This window comes from Aythya marila, assembly GCF_965140915.1.
Source record: "Aythya marila genome assembly, chromosome: 1".
Classification (NCBI taxonomy): Eukaryota; Metazoa; Chordata; class Aves; order Anseriformes; family Anatidae; genus Aythya; species Aythya marila.
In genome coordinates this window covers 45,601,395-45,622,438 of record NC_139042.1, presented here as the reverse complement: position 1 = coordinate 45,622,438, position 21,044 = coordinate 45,601,395, and the positions used below count along the sequence as shown (strand labels likewise).

The window sequence follows — 21,044 nt, the reverse complement described above, 5'->3', positions numbered from 1 at the left end:
ACTGAACTGATTATGCCTGGATTGAAGTTTTAAGTCATTTACCAACAGAATTGCAGTATGTAAGTGACTAAGAAGGGGGGGGGGGGGGGGGGAGGGAAAGGAAGTAAAGCAAGACAGCAAAGATTGGCTGATTTATTTCTGATGTCATATTCCTGCAGGAAAGCATGACAAGTTCTTACCCATCAATTAGTTGTCTTTTTGCCCTATAAAGGGAGGACAAAAAAGGAGGGGCAGAGAGCAATACAAGTCACACATGCCTGCGGCAGACAGTTACATAATGCTGATTTACTGCCCACTCTTAGTTTACAACACTTACTTCGCTGCAATTCCAAACAGCAGCTTTTTAGCAGTTGCATCATTTGAACGTTTTTGAAATGCTTTTTAAATAAAATACAGATGCAAAAGAAAGAATAGGATGCAGAATGAAGCATTAGTAGTGTTTCTGTCAAAAAAAAAAAAAAAATAAGAAAAAACGAGGGCTAAATTTATGATCAGATATTCTATCTCATTAAAAGTGCTAAAAGTGGCTTGTGGTGCAAAAGCTTAAAATTCAAGTGCTCGTAATTCTTGAAGCTTTTTAACTTGTTTAAAGAAGCCACAAACAAGAAGAGAGAGCAGTGAGATAGCTCCTTCAACTTCACTGAAGTCCTACTGTTACTGCTATGAACAGAAACGTAAGCCAATAATTGTTATTACTTAGAAGAGAACTTGCACTGAATAGACAAAGAAGAAAAGAAAAAGATCAGTTAGAAGTAAAGGCAGAACTAAAGGAAAAAAAAAAAAAAAAAAAAAAAAAAGGAGTTCTTGCTATTACTCATGAAGGCAAAAAGTAAAGGACGTAGAGTGAACATACCAGAACTGGTCAGATTTCATAAGCTTAGCACTCAGGGAGTGGTACATGCACAAAACCAATGCAGTATTAGCCACGTTAAGTAGTATTTCATTTCTATATTTTGTCCTCAAGGATTAGGACATGACCATAAAATCTGCAATAATCTACTGCCTACTACCTATCACAGACATTACATAAGCAAATACCTCATAACACTTAAGATCACAAGCTTGAATAATCAGGTGCTAATTAAGTACATCTGCAATTGCTTGGTTCCTTCTATTCTCTGACCCAACACAGTAAGTATTACAAAAATCTCGATGTCTGACAGTCAGATATAATGGAGAGAAAATCAAACAACATGGTCTTACCTATGGGATAGTAAATAGGAAGGTATTTTAAACTTCAGAGTACATCAGAGATTAAAATTGCACTTTCATTATGACTTACAATAAATTCAATGGAACTTAACGTGCTGTAATTACAAAGGCTTCAGAGACACTTCTCTAACAAAACCTCAGTGACATAAATTGGCCACAAAATTTAACATACATGGGGAAGAGTAACACCTACTGTGTAACATTAAGATTAGCCCTTTCAGAAGGCCACACCAAGAAGCATTTCTGCAAAGCTAGGCATCAGCATCACAGCTGGAAGTTACAGATGTAACTTAAAACACTAGTAACAAATTATTTCTTTGTTCCATCCTCCCGTGTTCTACTCTACTCCTTTGAATAACAGAATTATTATTATTTTTTTAAACTTTTAAAACATACCCAGGTTATTTTAGGCCTTGGGGAGGATACCGCATTTGAAGGCTGTTAAAAAAAAAAAGTCTGCCAGCATTCCCATTCTCCTCTGCAAAAAAAAGGAAGGAATGACTTCAGGACTTCTGCTGACTTTAGCTAAATTACGGTCATGTGGCACAGGAAGAGAAGCACTGACCCACAAAGCGCTTTGGGACCCGCTGCTGTACGCAAGGCACACGGCGCTCCTCAGAAGTCACAGGCTGCTGGGTCTGCTCATCTACGACAGTCCCAGTGTACCATCACCCAAGAGCATATAGCAACCTCCCACACCGCTTGCCGAGCTCTCAACAGAAATATGCCAGACCTGTAACAAGGTATTTGCTGCTCTCGTTTTGTACGTCACGACTGAGGAACCTGAATATAGATATCAGCTTTTATTTCTACATTAAAATGTAAAGCAAGCTGATCGCTTGCAACCCAGAGGCAACGTTTATATCTGGAGAAATGTGTAAAGAAGCCTCGGACATACAAGGTATGCACAGAAGTGGACGTGATGACTTCTGTCGACGTTATTTTCAACACTCGAGATGTAAAAAAGAAAACAAAACAAAACAAAACAAAAACAAACCAGTAAGATAAATTCAGCACTTGGGCAAACGATCATAGAAGAAACAGGATATACGAGCAGAGATTTCAGGCTTTCACAGCGTAAGTTATGTACGCAGCAAAGCCATAAAGCAGAAGGAAGCAAGGGATTAAATGGAAACTTTTGGGGACACGGGCTGTGCTCACATCCTCTTTTTCGACCAACAACCTTTTATATTGAGAGCAACTGATATTAAACGAGGCTGGTCCGGAATCACAGGGTTCTGGATGGGTATAACCAGCGACAAGACCCACAGAGGGGCACAACCGACCATAAATCAGTAACTGCAAAATAATAACAACTATGAAAATAATGAAAATAAAGCAGGCGGTGCCAGCAGCTCGAGCAGGAGGCAAACCCGCACGGAGCACAACGCCTGAAGGTCACCCGCCTGCGACCCACAGCCCCCTGCCTCCAAGCGAGAGGCGGCCGAGAAAAATAGGGTGGGAAAAAAAAAATAAATAAATAAAAACAATTAATTTAAAAAATAAAATATAAAGGGTGGGGAAAGGGCTCGCCCCCCTCCCCGCCGGGGACAAGGCGCTCACCACTCGGTATCGGCTGGCGGGCTGGTGGTGCTCCATGCTGGCCGCTCCTCCGACCCCACCGGCCCAGCCCGACCCTTCCCTTCCCTTCCCTTCCCTTCCCGTGCCGTGCCGGTCCTCCCCCGCCCCTGTCCCCGTCCCTTCCCCTTCCCTTCCCTTCCCCGCCCCACCGGAGCCGCCGCCGCCGCCGCCCCGGCACAGCGCGGCCCTGCCCCCTCCCGGGGCGGAGCCCTCGGAGCCGCGGCCCCGCCCCGCCTCCGTGACGCGCATGCGCGGGGCTGCGGCCGCTGAAGGGAGCGGTTGGGTGGGAGTGGGGGGGTTGAGTGCGGCTCTGTGGGGTTGTGGCTGTCCCCAAAGGCGGCCCAGCAGCTATAGGGCGCTGTGCTGCCCCTACAGGCAGCAGGACACCGCCTGGGGGTGTCTAGTTGGCATCTCCCTGTGTATTAAGCAGTTGGGCTGGTGTGCCCTCAGTTCAAAACACTCTGACAAGAGGGGGGCAAGCTGCCGCCATTTCCTTCCCCCTTTCCCCTTAAATGTCTCCTAAACCCCATAAACGTCTCCTGGAGCCCTTAAACGTCTCCTCAAACCCATAAACGTTTCCTCAAACCCATAAAGCCTCTCCACACCCGCGTGCTTTATGACCTGGCGGGGCAGAAGCAGTGAGAAACACGGTCGCCCACAGCGGGGCCGGGATGAGTCACGCCGGGGCTCTTGCACGCTGGGCTGGGCGGCTGCAGCATGGGGCGACCTGGAAAATGCTGAGAGCACAGCTCCCTGCCGCTCGCATGCAGCACGGGGCATGGCTGGCCCCAGAGGGGAACACTCCAGAAAGCGGTTTCTTGCCATAGCTGTTGTGGCAGAGCTTTATCCCATCCAGGCGGCCGCCTTTCACCAGGCTGCTGCTTTACTTGGAGGCCGCCTGGAGCTGCGGGGCGAGAGCTTTCATGCAGGCAGCCTGGAGAAAGTCTTGAGGGAGCTGAGTTTTAAGTCCCAGCGTGTAGGAGGGCAGAGAGGTGGAGGGAGAGCTCCGTGGCTGGTCCCCAGTCGGGCGTGGGAGTGAAGCTGTGCTGGATGATGAGGCAGGAGGGGGTGGATATATGATGCCTGGTGGCCTCCTGAAGCCAGCCTCTGCCTAGCGCAGCTCTCAGCAAAGGGACCCCAACAAGCCCCAGGTGGGATGTTGGGGGACTTCTCTATTGCTTCTTGCGTTTCTTATTGTTTCTCCTAGAACTTTGTTGCGTGTGTAAAGCCCTGCCGGTTTGGAAACAAAGTTGGCAGAGACATATGGGTTACAAATGGATTAAAGTTATTAGTTTCCTAGCAGGATTTCCTCCTTTTTCCCCTCTCCCTCTATACATAATGAAAGTTTCTATGTTTAATTATTCTGTCTTAAAAGGAACAATTATTATTAAAGGTCATGTTGAGTTTAGAAATAGTATGTACAGAGTCCTGTACTGTGCTTCTGTTACCAAATAGAAGGAAAATCTCTTAATTGTATTACCAGATTCCATGGCAAATGGAATTTAGATCACTCATGTAATAATAGGTTTAACTCCATGTCTTCTATACTGCTCAAAACAAATTTCCCAAAAGTAAACCCTTTCTGAAGTGTTCATGGCACATTTTGAAAATGTCACCTGACCTCTTTTTTTTTTTTTTAATGTACCTCTCAGCTCTGTGGAATGCACTGTCCTAGAAACTCAAACTTGGGCATTAGTTAATAGCTTCCGAATACCATTTCACTCTGTAAATGTTAGAGTACAATTCAGCAAGCATTTATTAAGATGCAACTTTGATATTTGAACTTCTACAGATTAATTCTCTTTTAAAAGAATAAATGACTGTAGGCAAGATCTAGAAGGTCTTAATAGCAAAATTTAAAAATATTCTGTAGAAGCTTGGGAAAAGCACCCATAGAGGTAGCAGTGGATTCAGAAAGTTTGTGTGGGAAGAGAGTTTCATACTTAGGGATAAATTTTGGATGAGTGATGCAAATGAGAAGATACACAGAGACCCAGCTTCTTTTTCTTTAGTAATATTATCAAAGTGCTTATGGGACTACCCTCAAAATAGACAATGTGACTAATTTAGGCTTTGAATGTGTCCATCTTTCAGTTCTTGTTCTTTCTGGAACATTGTAGATCTCTTTTTTATCTCTAAGTAGCTGAGTAGGTGGCTGTGTCACTGCACTGATAGAAAGCTAAAAAAGGAAGGTCATGCATTTCTGTCAGATCTTCATATTTTCAAAATAGTGCTATCTCTGTATTTTAATTTAACTGTCTGGTGCCAGAGGTTTTGACTATGACATAATATTAAGTGACAGTAATCATAGTGCAGGGCAAAGTAATCAGCAAGCACTAAGACATATAAGTATATATTGAATATATTTAAGTATATATAAGTATATTGAATGTAAGATGTTAACTTCAGAACTATTAGAGTTTTATTACTTTGATGAACAAGTCATGTTGACTAAAACACTTGAATAATGTTAGTTTTTATGTTTACATTTTCAGCTTGACCTTCTTAAACCTTAAGGGCCTAAAGAGACAGTAACACTTATCACTGTTTTCTGGATCTTGTAGTAAATTGTTTACTGTAAAAGAGCTGCATTTATGGAACATGTTCACCATGTAAAGAAAATAGTGTCAAAATGACATTTAAAAAAATACATTGCTTCAGATTTGCTTCAGGAAAGAAGAAACCTATTTGCGTTTAGTCAGCAAGTTTGCAACAGTTTAAACTTTGCTCTACTATGCAAATGAGCCTACAAAGGAATCTTCTTGGTAGTAACAACTATTGCAAGCTCAGTTCTGTGAAAAGTTGACTTAAAGGATGTGATCTGAATTCAGACAAGTCTGAACTTAATCACACAAAGGCAAGCAGTACAAGACTTAACAACTTTAAACTTGTTTTTCACTCATTGTTCTATCAGTGGTCACCAAGTACAGAAGGGCTATATTTAACTTTACACTTCTTCACCTGTATAAGTCTATTTGAAATTTTATTGTTTCTGCTGGAGCACACACATTAAGAAAATAGATATCAAAACTAGGCTAATGTTATCTTAATAAACATACATAAAACCAATGCTGCATGTTTATATCGCTCTACAATTTTACACTATTTTAAGTAGATATTATGTTTACTGTGCTATTTTTTTGTTGTAATATATAAAAAAAAATTAGCATAAAAGCTGTACCTTGATATTCAAAAACTGAAGAGAAAAAAATGCCAGATTTTGTGGCTTCATTTTGCATCTTGAACAGTGGTCTTCAAATCTCTAATGCAAATAATGTCAGGGGAAATAAATAGATTTTTCCAAATACAAATTGAATAAATTAACGTACCTGATTTAGTCATGGATCAATCTGAAACCAGGGTGTGAATTTACTGACCGTATTTATTTTCTCCACTTCTTTCAACCTCTTATTATAAACTATTTTGTTTCAATTCCAAGTTCTTGGTTACGTGTACAGTTTCTGATCTCTTTGTGGATGTAGATACTTTAAGCAGGAAGTTGGCTTAAAGAAGCCACTGGGACTGAATTTCTTAGAAAGAAACAGCAGGAGGTTGGCTTGGCTTTCTACATCTTTTCTTCTCCTTTCCTAGGGAACACAGGCAATACCAGAGCTATCACTAACAGGAACACGCATCTACTTTTAAGATTTTTTAGATGAATACGCATTTTCAATTACGTTGTCATCATCTTTGTTGAGTGTGTTTATAAATGTCTTGCAAACCTGGTCCTTGGTTATGTCCAAATACCACGCAGATAGATCTGAACAAGCTTAAACTGTAATTACTGCAACACAATGCTTAGGGTGGAAAACGTCTCAAATATTTGCCTTGGTCTAGGACGAATTTTGCAGTCTGCGCTGATCTTTCTATTGCCACAGCTATTTCCTGTTAGTCACAGAGACAGTTTAAAACTAGTTCAGGTATATAATGAGAAGCTTGTCACAGCTAGGCAAATAATACTTTGTCTAAATTTGTAGTGTGGTCAGATCCTTATGTCTCTTTTGTCTCCCAGGCAATTAACACTAATTGCCATGAGCATGGATAAAAGAGGAAACCAAAGAAGTGAAGGAAAATGATCAGCCAAACAGACATAACCATGCTTCAGACAGATTCAGGAAGCCAATGCTCACAGTGGCGTTGATGCAGCTTCTCCAGTATATCTTGGTGTTTTGGGGAAAAAAAAAAAAAAAAAGAAAAAAAAAAGGCACAGCAAGCTGCCACAGAGCTATGTTTTCATAGCCAATTTTGTGGAGTAATCCGTGAAGCCAGAGGAAATTGGACTTAGTCCATAAATAAAGGCTGCTGCAGCGTGTGCTCGTCTCTGAGAAGTTCTTCCTAAAAGCTGTGTTTTTATGTAATGTGATACAAACTGGATGTTGCTGTGAAGAGCGAATGAAAGAACTGACGGAGTTTGACACAAGTGGCAGAGGGGGTTATAGCAGTGAGCAAGAAGCGTCTGCTTCCACCTCATCGGAGAGGTATGTGTGCTTCAAGAGAAGAATCACAGCAGTGAATGCTTGCCTGCATGCAGGTTCAACTTCTTTTATCTTTAAAACCAGTTATCTGTTTAAAATCTATATGTTTATAACTTTTTTTAAACGCCTTGTAATAAAATATAATCATTTAAATATTTGTGGCCAACAAACACAGGTGGTGAGCACTACCTGAGAAAATACATCCCTGAATTAAATACAATTTTTAAAAATGTGTGTGGTATAGTTTTTTCAGTGTTTCTCCAGGAACAGGTATGATGTTAAAACCCTAGTCTTGGCAATACCCAACATGTTATGTTATGGAAATAAACAATGTTTAAAAAAAGAAAAAAAAAAGAAAAAAAAAAATCCCCATATGGCCTCAAAGTTTCCGTTTAGCAAACAGAGCTGAATGGAATGTGCTCTGTCAGGCAGAGCAAATAAAACTGATGACAGTAAAGTAGAAATACAGAATGTAAATATATGCCAAATTATGAAGTCATGTAGTAAATATGTGAGAAAATATCTCCTGTTACAAAACAATGAACGAAAAAAAATCCCCAAACCCTTGGTCTGATGGGAAAAATGGAAGAAATGGTAGAATATACAGATGGCAGTATGCTTTGTGCATTGACAGTCAATACAGATGGATACTGCAAGAAGAAATCTTTTGCTCTTATGAAGTCCTATTTGGACAAGATATTTCTGCTATCTTGACAATTCTTTTTTTTTTGTTGTTGTTGTTGTTCTGACAAGTAGGTATGATTAAGTAGGAAACAATTCTAGTGTGTATTACTTAGGAAAGAGATTATTCAAATATTTTTTCACCCATTAATCTGAAAGTTACTTGTCTAAAAGTTGTTCTCAGTCTTCTTGGAATTAAGTGAATGCTGTCTACGTGTTAAAACACCCCAAATTAAATTACATAAGAACAAGTGTGCAATAAATCTAAGCAGTAAAGGCCTGGATGCTGTCTGAAAATCATTTTGTTATACAACTAGAAGTGGAGAGGCCAAGGAATAGATACACAAGTAACTCCATGCTCTTGTAGTTCCAATGTTGCTTTGAAATATTAACTGCACTGTGTGGTCTCTGTCCCACAGGAACAGAGGGAAGCTGAATATATATTCAGAGTGAGTTACTGCTAGGTCAGTAAGTTTAATGCATTGGCATTTCTCCTAACACTTATAAAACAATATAAAAATCTGCTTGAAAAATCTATAAAATGAAAATTTTATTTTCATTATCAAAATGATACTGATGATTCAAATTAGATGTCCCATGACACACTGTCCTGCACACTATAGATAATAGTTTTGTTCTAGATAACATTTATTTTTCTCATCTTTATATATGTTTCACATACGGCTTTTGAGTAGACTTTATGCCCAAATTGATTTTCTTCTATATAAAATAAAGCTCTGACAAATTATAATCCTCTTGGATTAGGAAGCACCATTCTCTCCTTTTTGCAATACAATTGCATTAAAAATAAACAATGCTGCACAAATATACAATGGCTTCATATAACGCTAGCTTAACTTCCTTTGTAAGTCAGAATATAAACAAAAATATATCATTACCTTATCATTACTACCATATCATAAACTGAATCTAGCCAGTTGCAACACTAATAATAAATTCTGCCTAAGGCCGCATGCTTTGAGTTTTCTGTTGATAGGCCATAAGTATTCTATATCAGGTAAAGCCCTTCATTTAGAGGATTTCTGACATACATAGTTTTGGCTATTAATTAGGTAGATGTGTTTAGATGGGAGTTAAAGCTGAGCATGGCTGAATACTTCAACAGGCAACTTGTTAAACATGGACAAAAGTATGCTTTTTCACTGGACTAGCAGGTTAACAGTCAAACGTGCTACATTGCCAGGCTGCACTGTACTGTTTTGGCTAAATAGTGGCAGTCACCCAAAGTTTATACAGACACACCTCGGGAACTGGTAATACCCAAACACATAGTGACATCTGTAATTAAAATTGCTCAAGTCTTTCCCATAGTTATGTTTTCATAAGCAGGTAGCTTTCTGGGAAAAAATGATTAATGCACTCAGTCTTGAGTGGAAGCGTCCTTCAGCATCTGCAGTGACTCAGGACTGCAGTGACAGAAAGTAAAACTGAATTTTGAGACATCATCTTCACTGACAGTTTCCACTGAAGCTAGCTTTTAGTCAGTTGTGTGGTGCATGTATATAGCTTCAGGCATGGCATTTCAGCACTCACATTAGCTTTGAGGCAAAAATACAGTGCTACGCTTGAGTGTTTAAATGCTGCTGAGTTTCAGTCAGGGCTTGATCCCACACAGGGTTATGCTAGTTCAGCTAAAGGAGGAACATTTATGTTGAAATATTGTCAGCTGTGTTGCCCAGATTTATTCTACTACAGAGGTGTTAGTTCACCTAAATGTAGATGTTTCTGTTACAGATGTCTGCATCTGATCTAGATAGCTGGGCATTCTTTATACTCAGTGGAGAAAAACAGGCACTTTCAGCATTCAATTCTTCTTCTCATTCGAAGATAGATGCCTAAAATCAGTTAGATCAGATCAGGCTGTTGCTCTGTTTCTCTTCCGTGAGTACAAAAGCAGACACTGATGAATAGGTTGGCTGTAGATGTTGACACAATAGACACACAGAGTTTGGTAAAATTAGTTTTACCTTAGTGACCATGTGTCAAGGTCAGAGCACGTTGGCTACTGGTACTCAGTGAGGATATGTAGGACCACGTAGTTCCTTTGTGTCTCTTGCCAAAGTTATAAGTGTTGAATTGAGCAGTATGTTGGTAAATTGGCCAAAACCGAATATTAATTTAAAAAGCTTAATAATAGCATAAGAATAAATCATATAGACCTCTACGGTACTAGAAAATTCTTGGCCATCAGAAGATGGCCAAGGGTCCCATCCCTGCCAACAAAAGCCTGGGTCCCATCCCTGCCAACAAAACCTAAAGGTCCCAGACAACTACAGTTACATTGAGGTAAATACATGTAAGTAGTCCGTCCTTGAAGGGCTTGCTCTTTGCTGATTTTCTTCATTCACAAGCAGTGACCTTAGCTGAGGACCAAGGCATCGTTCTTCTAAAAGCAGTGTCAGCTCCGTCACTTCTGTCAAGGACAAATGCCACATAAAGCAGATGCTGAAATCTGACCATTCTGCATGTTACAGAACCACAGAATCAGAATTGTGGAGTCACAGGATGGCTGAGATTGGAAGGGGCTTGTTGAGATCACGGAGTCTAACCCCCCTGCTCATGGAGGGTCACCTAGAGAATATTGCCTGGGACCATGTCCTGTTTTGAGAATCTCAACAGGTGTAAACTCCACTTGGTAAGCTGTTACAGTATTTGAACATCCTCACAAGAAAAAAGAGTGCATTTCAGGAGAACAGACTTCACTCTTTCAGAGATCTGATGGAAGAATCCCATGGGATTCCAGAAGAACTGGTTGATATTCAGGGATCATCTCCTCCAAGCTCAAGAAAGGCCTATCCTGACAAGCTGGAGATCAAACAAAGGCAGCAGGAGGCCTGCATGGAGGAGCAAGGAGCTCCTAACTGAATTCAGATATAAAAAGGAAGTGCACAAGATGTGGAAGCAGGAGAAAGTAATTACAGGGTGTATGCTTGATGAGGGTGTGTTTCTTAGAAAAACAGCAGAAGCTACTTCACATCCGTGTTGAGTCTCATTTTGTTGTTGTTGTTGATTAGCTCTCAGTTGATTAGATCTTAATACATCTTAATGGCACTTTGCTTTAGTTTCTAGGGTTCATTCAATCTGCTCCTGTAGCCTTTGAAGGCTTTGAAGTCTTCCTCTAAATGCATTAGTTCTAAGCAGATATAATAGAGGTAGTCCTGTGTGTTTCTGTCTGGAAAAGTGATGAATAGCCCACTTAAGAGATAATTTTGCTCATCAAGGCGTAAGGGGGAGAAAATGAAATGGGAAAAGGATATTCAAAAGGTTAATTCTAGGCATAGGAAACTAGTCTGCTGTCCTTCTGGAACTGTGTCTACATGCCCACTATATTCTCCTGAAAGTAAAAACTTGTGGGTATCAACCACCATGCTAGTTCTGCAATGCAGCCACAGCAGAAAAGAAAACCAGGTGCCCATCTCAGACAGGAGAATGATGGAGGACTGATGATCACAGTCACAACATATTCTAGCAAATAAGTATACAGTTTAAGAATTAGATAAAATAAGACTTAAGTGAGCTTATTTCATTGTGTTCTGGAATATTGTTCAGTGACTTCTCCCAGGAATGCCAGATCACGTGCTGATAATACTCTTATTAAGCTGTTTGCATTGACAAATGTAATAAGAAACAAGATGTTGGGAAATGAAAATGGGAGACCCTGTAAAATCTGCAGACATTGTTAAGTCTCAGAAAGAAGAGAAGGTATCAAAGAGCAAGGAAACAGGAGATAAATTATTTGCAAGACCCTTTGAAAACCTAGAAACTAGCAGATGTGAGAAACCATACTGCCTAGGACATTGGCTGATACTTTGAGAGAGTTTGACTGTAACTAAGAAATAGTCCTTTGCTCTCTATACTCATGGGTCGAAGATTGCTTTCCTAGGCCCTGTTTTCCCTAACCATGACCCAGCTCTTCTTCAAGGACAGACCCCGGGCATGCATCATAACAAATTTCCCAGCCTTTGGCATACACCATACCAAATTTTAACCGCAATGAAGCCCGTAATTTTGGCTTAATGAGAGACAAATATTTTTTTTCATATATATATATCTAAAGAAGTGAATCTACATGTAGCAGGTAGAGCAAAAAGTCAGCAAGTAGTGTAGGAATATGACTGGAATTCAGGTGTCAACAAGCAACAAAGAATGTTGTTTATCTCAGCACACCAATGTCTACTTAGAAGAACATACTGGTCTGTACTGTTTCTACTCTGAGGCAAATGTTCCAGTCATGAAAGAAGTAGAATATTTCTTGGGCTTATTTGGACAACATCAAAGTTATGAGTGATTGAAAAGCTGGTTCCAACCGTGTAAGGTACAAGTTGTTTTGACGTATGAACTCTCACAGAGGTAAAGCGTGTGTAGATAAGGCCATGGTATTTACATTTCAAAATAGTTTTGCCAAGCCTGTGCTTTTCAGGAAGATTTGCAGAAACAAAAAATATATCTTAGCAGAAATGGAGAAAGAAAATGTTAATAATTCACTCTCCTTGAAGATCAAGGAATGCATCGTCAAGATTCAAAACAGATTTAAGACACTACATGTGGGTCTGAGCTGTTCAAAGGGAGGTAACTGTTACAGGGGGAGCTGAACTCCAGACTCTTCAACTGTACAGCTCAGGGCATACAGTGCTCCCGTTACCAATAACAGGCTGCAGGCTCTGTGTTAAGCTGACAGCACAGGCATTAGGACATGTTGGGATTCATCTGGGCTGGTCTTGGCCTTCCTAGAGCTTGTTTTTCATCTGTTTAGCTGTAGCAACTGTTATCTGACATACAACTGTTACTCAGTTTGTTTCATTCTTTGCTTAGCTTTGTACAACTGGGTGGTGTAAGACTTGCTGTAATTTACACTTTTATGAGTTATAGATATTCACTGCATGTAGTTTTTCTTTCTGTAATGAACTATGACACTAGAATAAAAATGCAGTGTAGAGAAGTACAGACACAGGAAGATAACTGGGCCTTGAAAGCGCAGACACGGGATGATAACAGAGGTCCCTGGGTCATAAACAACTCAGCAGTAGTCATTTACTGTCTGCAAAAGGAATGCAACCTTGGGAGCTGGGTAAAACAGTTCAAGGGGAACAAAAAGAACATGGAACAGGTATCTGATATATGTAAAAAATACCATACATAGTAGATTTGGATGTAATATGGAATAGCGAACCAATAAATAAAGATCAAGATCGTGTTAACCAGTACATAATAATAACACAAGGCAGACCCACGAGCGAGGAGGAAGAAACCAATACCTTCATCATATTTCCAGAAAAGAAAAAAAAAAAGGAGAAAGAACCCCCCAACGTCACACCTTTGCCAGTGAAGGGCGGGATGTCAATGACTTGCTGTGACACCTTCACACCACAACTGAAGCCATCAGCCTGAAAAGGTGGTCTCTGAGTCACCAGTGTCAACAGAAGGGTGAGCATGCTACCAGAGAAAGAGCAAGAAATGACTGCTAGGAAGTTTGGGTATTCTGGTTTTAGCTGTATCATGGGATGAGCTGTAATAATTGGATAATTTGAAATATAATTGTTAGTATCATTGTACCTGGACTAATAATAAGTCTTTGATTAGACTGTCAAGACTTTAATTAGACTAGCAGTAAATTCCCAGTTCTGCATAAAACGTGTGTGACCTACATAAACTGCACAAGTTGCGGTGCACCAAATTGGCAGGAGCAACCTGAGATGTAACTTAAATGCAACAAATTAGTAACAAGTTTATAGAGAATGTGGGCAACCTAGATTCTTAAAATTGAGTGCAACTGTCTACTGTATTAATTTGATATCCACTCACTGTAGTGGGAATTTGGGCATCCAGCTCATTTGTAGACAACTATATTTAGTTATCATTTATGTACCTCACATTAAAACTGATCTCAATGTAATTCTTTTACCATCGGATTGTAGAAATTATAGCTATCACCTATCATAAAAGACATGAGAGCAGAGGGAAAATTATCAATCTGTAAACAAGTCTTTGCTACTAGTTATTTGTATAGTCAGTCCTTTGATCTTGACTTTTTAAGTTTGCCATGCAACATATCAGAATTCACCCGAATTCAGCTAGTAGGTATAGCTGTAGCCTGTGTGCCTTCAAAATGCTACAGAATGTGTGTTTTGATGTTCTCATTGCATAACTGAAAAGATCCCAGCTGAGTGCTAGAAAGATTTGTTTTTCTCCTACCAATGGATTAGCAATGTATGGGCACTAAATAAAAGGGATAGAATCACAGAGTTGTGTAAGTTGGTAAGGACACATGGAGGTCAGCTAGTTCAACTTTCTGCTAGGACTAGACCCAGTTAGATCAGGTTACTCAGGGTTTGCTTAGTCAAATTTTGGGTATCTACCTCCAAATACAGAGAATCTGTTTCAGCTGGAGTTCACATCTATGCTCCACAACTATGTGTTCACTAGTTGTGAACAGAGAGTTCACAGCTCTCTGTTGGCTGTAAGAAGGGTTTCTTTGCTAACTTTAGACAAAACTTGATGAATGGTTGAAAAATTCAATGTGTAATCATGCTAGCCCTATCGAATATGCCATGTGTTGTTGATCAGTGTCAGAGAGAGGATGCCAATCATTTTTTTTTTCTTCTTTTTTGTCTGACTCAGTGTAGCTATTTAAATGCTTTTAAGCAACATCAGTTTTCTTCCTCATTCAGCAGGCTTTGAAGGCACAGTGATAATTCTGACCAAGCATCCAGACAGGGTAAATCTCACTTCAGTATTTTTTAGAAAAAGTAGCCAATGGACACAAAAGTTTGGAATCCTACCAAGGCATGAATATTTATAGCACAAGATGTTTGAATGAACTAGAAAACCCTTAACTCCATCTGAACCAGATGGGAGAATGTAAGAACAGAGCTCAGACAGGACAAAAAAAAAGGCTTTTCCCCAAATCACAGAAAGAAAAGTTCTGCTTAAGTAGGAGAGAGGTTTGTGTAATGGGAGTCTAGAGATGTGTTACAGAATTAGCCTGTATAAATTTTGAGAAGGTTGTTTATCACAGGAGAGAAAACTGATACAAAAATTCAGATTTAACAAAGGGAAAATAAGTATGAATCTTTGTTGTAACTTGTTACCCCACTGTTCCCAAGCATCATTCCTGATGTTTATTAATGACAAATGTACTAGTGACTGATATGTCAGAGAGAATAACAGTGGACTAGTCAGTATTGAGGCAATCAGTACTGGTATCCTCTATCTTTTAACATAAGAATGTTGATATCATGCTCTTCTATATTCTTTTTGTCTAAATCTAGCTGGCAAATGAATAATGTCCAATATAGCAAGTTGCTGATTCACTTCACTAGTTAGTACTAATTTAGTACTATTTAGTACTGTTACCACTAAATGCAAGTAATTATATTCAGTGCTTGTGTTTGTAAACTCTATTAGAGTTGGTTTATGTGATCATTGTGTCACAGACACAATGTATATAGGCTCTTAAAACTAAAAGACTGAGATTCAATTCAAATCCCAGGGGAAAAAAATAATAATATATGTATATATATAAACAAATGACTAGAGCAAAAATATCAAGGAGTCTAACCCATGCCCCCAATACCAGGTGGCATTAACTAGCTTACTTCCCAACAACATGAATAGGGAAAAAAAAAAAAAGTAAAACAACCCTAATCCGTGACTAGGCTTCTTTCTCCATGTCTTCAGTACAGAGCCTGGCAATATTAAGGACACAAGCACACAATCCCAACAGACATTGTTAACTAAAATGTGTCTTAAGTATATGCACTATGTATGCCAAAACTGGAATATTCCTAAACAAGTGCTCAAACTTGATTCTTCAGAAAAACAAACCACTTTATGTTGGCTTTGTACTGAATGTCATGCAGAGTTTGAGATTTGAAACACCTGTCTCCAAATCTGTCTTTGATTTATGTCTGTGATAACGAAGAAAAGATGCAGATCTGCAGTGGCTCTCCGCTGTTTTAAGAAAATGAAGCAAGCAAAAGTGAGTGCAATGGTTGTTTATGATTTTTGCATAGTCCCACCATATCTCATTATCTCTTGTAGACTGTAAAAAAAAAAAAAAAAAAAAAAAAAAAAAAAAAACAACAAGAAACAACCCTTTCTCTTCTTTTTGCTTCAAAAAACAAGCAGTAATGTAGTTTTCTCTCATAGTAAGATACAATGACAAAGGCTGTCCAGTTCCTCTTCATAAGAGCAAAACAAAAGAGGCACAGTATCTCAGCAACAGGTATCTCATCAAGAAGGTGGCAATGAATGCAAAAAGACATAAATAAAAGTTTTCTGAGTTTTAAGGAAGCACTTAACATTAATCTTTCTTCTAAGACTATAGCAGGATCCTTAATATCTTGCTTCATAAAGGCAAAATATTAAGGCAGCTAAACATAAATATGTGCAGTTGACAGCAATGAGAGTTTAAAGTTATTACTGAATTGCAGGTAAATACAGTGGAAATGATGTTGCTGTGAACCTTGTAAAAGAAAAATCATAAAATTCATAGGAATGAGTTCCTGAAGCCCCATTTCCTTCCTTCAAATTTCTACAGAACAAAAGCAAATTTCCTGTGAAAGATCTCATTCATACATCAATGAGAGCAGGATTGGGTAGTTAAAAAGGAAAGAGGATAAAAACAAGGCTACTTTGCAGCTAACTGAAAGGGGAAGTATGTTTTCCCTGGCTACTGTAGAAGAGCTACTGCATTGTCTGGCATTCCCCTGAAGCAGTGTCCTTGTCTGCACAGAGGCTGCATGAAAGACCTTGCATCACCTTTTATCAGAAGGAGACACAAATACTAAAGATGTTGTGCCAAAGTACACATTAGTATTTCCTTTTTTTCTTTTTCTTTTTTTTTTTCTTTTTTTTTCTTTTTTTTTTCTTCCTTTTTTTTTTTTTTTTTCTTTTAATACCCTTGTGTCCAAAGCTAAAGAAACCAATACAATTTTATATTTTCCTGTATCCTGGTACAATAACATGTTGTCACTTCAGCCAAGTATGAATAATTCATTCAGTGAATCACTATCATTTCTATTTAAACAAGCATAGAATAAGATAATAGTGCCTTTTGCAACCCCACAATAGCAGAACTTCCTAGGGTTAAAATAAGCAAGGCTAAAATAAACATCTCTGACCCATAAGGGTCAGATACTTTGCATGTCCCTAACAGTTTTGATCTGCCCAAAGGCATGAAGCAGCTATGAAAACAGGGTTCATAACTCCCTCTGAGAGAAATTCTCAGGTGCCATCAAGCTGCTATATTGCTCCAAAATGTCTTTATTTATTTATTTATTTATAATATTTTCTGGCATAGAACAGCTATCCCATGAATCAGAATGTAGACCACAGGAATTTAGAAAAAAAAAAAAAAAAAAAGTTGTAAAACACTATTAACTTATGACAGTCATTAGACTTGACTCCAGCTGATGGGATAGTAAGGCTGGATTAAAGCAGTTCTTTTCTTTCTCCCTTGATATTTTGGTTGTACTACACAATTTACTGAATCAGTTGGAAATACGAGTTAACAAACACAAAAACAAAAGAGCCCCCCACACAAAAGTGCTTTTTCCAACATTTGAGACCCTAGGTGAGGGTCATCTGAAATGCCCTAAAATACCTCAGAACAACCCACTAAGATTGGCAGAATCTAGGCTCAGCTTTCTTAGGTGTCAGATGGCATCCATCTGAGAAACCTGAGGGCTTCTAAGATGGAACTGAATGGGAGTTCTCTTGTCTAGCTCCATAAGAATATTTGGCCATATAATATTTATTCTGAAATCTGACTGGGTTCCAATCAAGTATTAATGAAAACTAAAAGCTATGGACAGTAATTACACTAGTTTAATAATGTCTACCTCTCAAACATTTTATATTTAAGGAACATTTATAGCTAGCATACTCATATTTACTTTTTTCCTCTATTATCTATATAGAATATATAGATATGCTTTACATATACTAAATTCAGCAGATGCTTTGAAAAATGATGATGCCAGCTGGTGACCACTTAAAATTTGTCTGCCAGAATACCAGAAAGGGAAGTTGACTGTGAATCTGCAAGGCAGTGAAAGCAAACAAACAAAACAAAAACAAAAACAAAACAAACAAACAAGCAAACAACAGGGCACAATAAAGAATAGGAAAAAAATAGCTGAGTTGCTCATAAAATACAGTGATTTTGAGGAATCCAAATAAAGATAGGGATATCAAATAACAGTAATAAATCGGACTTGTGGATTTTAAAAGTGTGAATGTTATGGCTGATCTTGACATAAACATGGAGACTGTCAGATAGCGTGGCAACAGGAATGATATGAACCGGGATTTATGAAGACTGGAACACAACAACTGAGAACTGATATGCATCAAAGATCATGTGTTGTTGGAAACAGAATCTCTGAAAAATGTGATAAAGAAGAGAGGACAAGGACAGCATTACCAAGTCACACAAAATGTCCTGGTCCCCCCAGGATCTTGTTCACAAAGTCTGTCTGTAGTAGCTGCATAAATAAGAGGGTAAAAATAAAATAAGCATTTAGTAATGCATCCCCAGCATATTTTCCCAGATTCCAGCAACTTGTGGTTTAAAAGCCACATGAAAGAGCTTTGTATCTAACAGGCCTTGGTAGGATTTTTTTCAATAAATTTGTTCATTGCTTTCTGAACCCTTGTAAACCTTTAATATCCCAGTGCAAAATGGCCAAGGGTTCTACACTGTATGATGAAGTATTTCCTTTTTTTTTTTTTTTTTTACCTGTCACCTGCCAGCTTCATTTGATACCTCTCCCCCCACCCACCCAAGACAATGAAAAATTGCTCTCTATTCATGCTCTTCCCCCTACTTGTATAGACTGCTGTTGTATCTCAGTTGGGTCTTCTCTTTTTCAGACCTTCTAAGTGTGGTATTGAAAGAGCCAGTGAAGTGCTGGTATTAAAAGCACTGCACATATAGCTCTGTGAAGGAGATAGAGCAGGAATATGGGAAGATACTTGAACTGGAGAAGAAGTTCTGATGGAGAGCAAAAAATTGGAATATTTTCATAGAATCACAGAATGGTTTGGGTTAGAAGGGACCTTAAAGATCACCCAGTTCCAACCGCCTGCCATGGGTAGGGACACCTCCCACCAGACTAGGTTGCCCAAAGCTCCATCTGGCCTGGCCTTGAACACCTCCAGTGCCTCACCACCCTCTGGTTAAGAATTTCTACCTTATATCTAATCTAAATCTACTCTCTTTCAGTTTAAAACCATTGCCTCTTGTTCTATCACTGCACTCCCTGACAAAAAGTCCCTCCCCAGCTTTCCTGTAGGCCCCCTTTAAGTACTAGAAGGCCACTATAAGGCCTCCCTGGAGCTTTCTCTTCGGACTGAACACCCACAACTCCCTCAGCCTGTCTTTGTAGGAGAGGTGCTTCAGCCCTGTGAGCATCCTTGTGGCCCTCCTCCACACTCATTCAAATTGGTCCATGTCCTTCTTGTTTTTTAAATAACAGTCTTATTAAAAAATAAAGAAAAAGGGAAACTTTCAGTAAGCTTCTTAATTATCTTAAAAGCAAACTCCTTCTGGAAGAAAAAATGGAAGAAGTAAATTTTTAAAGAAACTGTAGAAAAGATTAGATTGCTTGGGAACAGCTTGTTAACAGATAATGGCAAATCTATTGATTAATTATTAAACACATAAAATTAAAGAAAAAAAAAAAAGAACTAGGTTAAGGATACTGGAGGTATCTCAGTGGAACAGAAAAACATTAACATATACCAAATTAATATACCAAATTATGAGAAAACATAATTTAATAATTTAATCTAAAGATTATTATGCCATCTCTACCATGTATGCTATCTATATTAAAGTATCTCAAAATCAAAAAAAAAAAAATGAGAAGGGAACATCAATATAGTATTCAGAATAAAGGTAGCCTTAGGGATAAAATATTTTAAATTTGTCAGTGGCTCAAGAAAAACATGGAAAATACTATGGTATTCCATAAAATAGCCTTGAGCTCTGATTAAATACTTGGAATCTCAAATAAAACAGTTGAATGATAAAATCAGAACTTTTTCATGCTTAGAACTGAAAAAATACACTGCAACATTAGGGAAGGAAATTCCTCTTTGTTTTGTTATCAGTTCATGAGCACACTGGGAAATACTCTGTCCTCTTTAAAGTGACTATGGAAAAAAATAGTTTAATATAAGGTAAAATTTTCAGAATGTCACAACTACAGAATTCTACCATCTTTTTAGATATGCTAATTGTCTAGTTATGATAGGAGAAATAGAAGATGAGTGAAAAAAGTTATTGAATTAGGAAAAAGGAGTTAAGATCAACAAACTGAAAAACAAACTTATTGTTGTAAGTTGGCATACAATATTAACCTGTAAACGTAAATATCAGTAAGTTAAAGCAGGTTAAATGCTTACCAGCATTAATTGAGAATTATCTGGGGACAGAGTAAATTGAGGCCTGGTTGCAGAAATTGAATGCCTCTAATATTTCTTTAGACAATTTTAGCTCTAAAAAATCAGTTGTGAAAGACTGTCTTTTATAGAAAAGGTAATAAGGAAGAAAGACAATTCCATGTATCATAAAATAAAGAAACAATCTATAGGTTATTGTTTTTTTTTTTTTTCTTTTTCTTTTTCAATAAATGTATGGAAACCTAATTATCATTTGAGTTTTTCTTCCCTTCTTTCAGAATACCTTGAAATAGTAAATAGATTCAAAAGGAAGGACACAAAGAAAAATGTCTAGGTGGTACCTACATATACAACTGTTTTTCTAATTCAAGCAACCTGAGGATTTATGAAGATCCAAGTACCCAGGTGCAAATTATACCCATGATATTATCTGTGTTCATTAAAGGCAAAAGCAAAAAGCAGCTGTACGTTCCAAGGAGTGAAGTCTGGGCAATGTTGATTTTTTTTTCTTTGAGCATGTAACATGAGGATTTCTTTTACTTATTTGAAACCTTAGAGTTGTTAGCTCATCTACTTTTTTCTTCTTCTTCTTCTTCTTCTTCTTCTTCTTCTTCTTCTTCTTCTTCTTCTTCTTCTTCTTCTTTTTTTTTCTTTTTTTCCTCAGAA

General features: G+C 38.4%; 1 protein-coding gene across 2 annotated transcripts in view; it reads right to left on the bottom strand.

Moving 5' to 3' along the window:
- Window positions 1-2,918, bottom strand: part of NDFIP2 (Nedd4 family interacting protein 2) — a 47,417-nt gene extending 44,499 nt beyond the window's left edge. The window contains exon 1 of one of the 2 annotated variants that reach the window (XM_082768204.1): window positions 2,776-2,918. In XM_082768204.1, coding sequence (XP_082624330.1) covers window positions 2,776-2,811 — 36 coding nt within the window. In that variant the 5' untranslated portion in view covers window positions 2,812-2,918. The remainder of the gene's footprint in view (window positions 1-2,775) is intronic. The other variant, XM_082768205.1, reaches the window with a different exon arrangement.
- Between the last annotated feature and the right edge of the window lie 18,126 nt (window positions 2,919-21,044).